The sequence below is a fragment of the Egretta garzetta genome, unplaced genomic scaffold (genome assembly GCF_000687185.1).
Source record: "Egretta garzetta isolate BGI_Z169 unplaced genomic scaffold, ASM68718v1 scaffold1159, whole genome shotgun sequence".
Classification (NCBI taxonomy): Eukaryota; Metazoa; Chordata; class Aves; order Pelecaniformes; family Ardeidae; genus Egretta; species Egretta garzetta.
The window spans coordinates 7,283-8,624 of record NW_009260789.1 but is presented as its reverse complement, the minus strand read 5'-3'; the positions used below and the strand labels follow the sequence as shown (position 1 = coordinate 8,624).

The 1,342-nt window shown below is 64.7% G+C and overlaps 1 protein-coding gene across 1 annotated transcript in view; it reads right to left on the bottom strand.

The window, feature by feature from the left end:
• Window positions 1-182: 182 nt before the first annotated feature.
• The window catches only part of DNAJB13 (DnaJ heat shock protein family (Hsp40) member B13), a 4,137-nt gene continuing 2,977 nt past the window's right edge, over window positions 183-1,342 (bottom strand). Inside the window, exon 6 of the mRNA XM_009646421.2 lies at window positions 183-931. Coding sequence (XP_009644716.2) covers window positions 677-931 — 255 coding nt within the window. The 3' untranslated portion in view covers window positions 183-676. The remainder of the gene's footprint in view (window positions 932-1,342) is intronic.

The window sequence follows — 1,342 nt, the reverse complement described above, 5'->3', positions numbered from 1 at the left end:
TTCCTGCTGTTCCTGACTGATGCTTCCAATAAACGGCCCCTATGGGGTCTGATCGCAGCAGGGCGCCCTCGCTTTGGTTTTGGGGGGGTTTAGGGTCATTTTCCGGCCCCTGGGGTGCTGCTGGAAAAGGCAAACCGGGCCTTAACCAAAAGCAAAAGGCATTTGGCTTCTCAGGGTGTCACATGCCATCGGGGACTGGCTTTTGGGGTTCAAAAACCCCCCTCCCTGAGCCCCAAAAGCTTCTCTGCCTTCGGGGCCGGCTCCTGCGCCAGGCTCGTTGCTGACCTCAGTGAAGACGAGGCAGAGGAGCGCTGCTGCGCTGACCCCCATCCCGGCCGCTCCAGAGCGCAGCGAGGCTTTGCGTCAATCCTGTGCTCTTTCCTGCCCCGGATTTGTGGCCTTTCCCTCGCCTCCCTGCGCAGGGTCGTCGTTCCCACACATGAGCTGAGCTGGGAATGCTCCAAACCCCCCCCTCAAAAAAAATCTTCCATCACCCTCCACCGCGCCGTGGTGCCGCTGTTGCGGGGTGGCAGCAATGGAGAAGAGTCGGGAGAGCAAGGTGGGGCTGGGCTCCAGGGGCAACTGCTGCAAGGGTGCTGGGTTTTAGGGTGCTCGGTGCTGGGAGCAACCGGCCACAGCGCTGGCTCCAGAGCTTTATTGGGAACGGCAGCGTCCCCTAGGAGAGGAGGGCGCTTTTTAAGAGCATTTTCTTGTCCGGCGTCAGCTTCTTGGGAAAGGAGATGTTGAAATATATGAGGAGGTCACCCTTGCGCCGGGGGTCCTGGAGCAGCGGCATCCCCTCCCCTGGCACCACTTTGCAGTACTGGGGGCTGCGGTGGGAAGGAGGGGGCTGAGAGGAGCCGCGGGCTGAGCCCAAGATGGGGGCCAAGGCCCCGAGCGCCGCCGTGTCCACTCGCCGAGCCCTGAGCTGCTGAGCGGGTTCAGGGCTCCCCCAACTTCACCCGGGGGCCTCTCCTCCTCTTCCAGCCTTGCCGCCCCCGGTTCCTGGCCCGGCCGGCCGCACCGTCCTGCCCCACCTCCCCCAGCTACACCAAGTCCCCTCCCTGCCACTGCCACCAGCAACGCGGCCCCAGACCAGAGGAGTAGCCCGGGGCGGGCATCCTCCTCCTCCAGGCTGGGACTGGGAGGTCCCAAACCTGCTGGAAAAGCACCCCGGTCCTTCAGGGAAGCACCGAGCTCTTGCCGAGGAGAAGACGCCAGCGCGGAGGGTGCCCCCAAGCGCCCGTTCACCTCCACGGCCACCCAGCTCCGCAGAAAGGCCCCGCTCCGACTGCCTGAGCCCACCCACCAGCCCTTTGCCCCGCGGTGCTTACTCCACGCT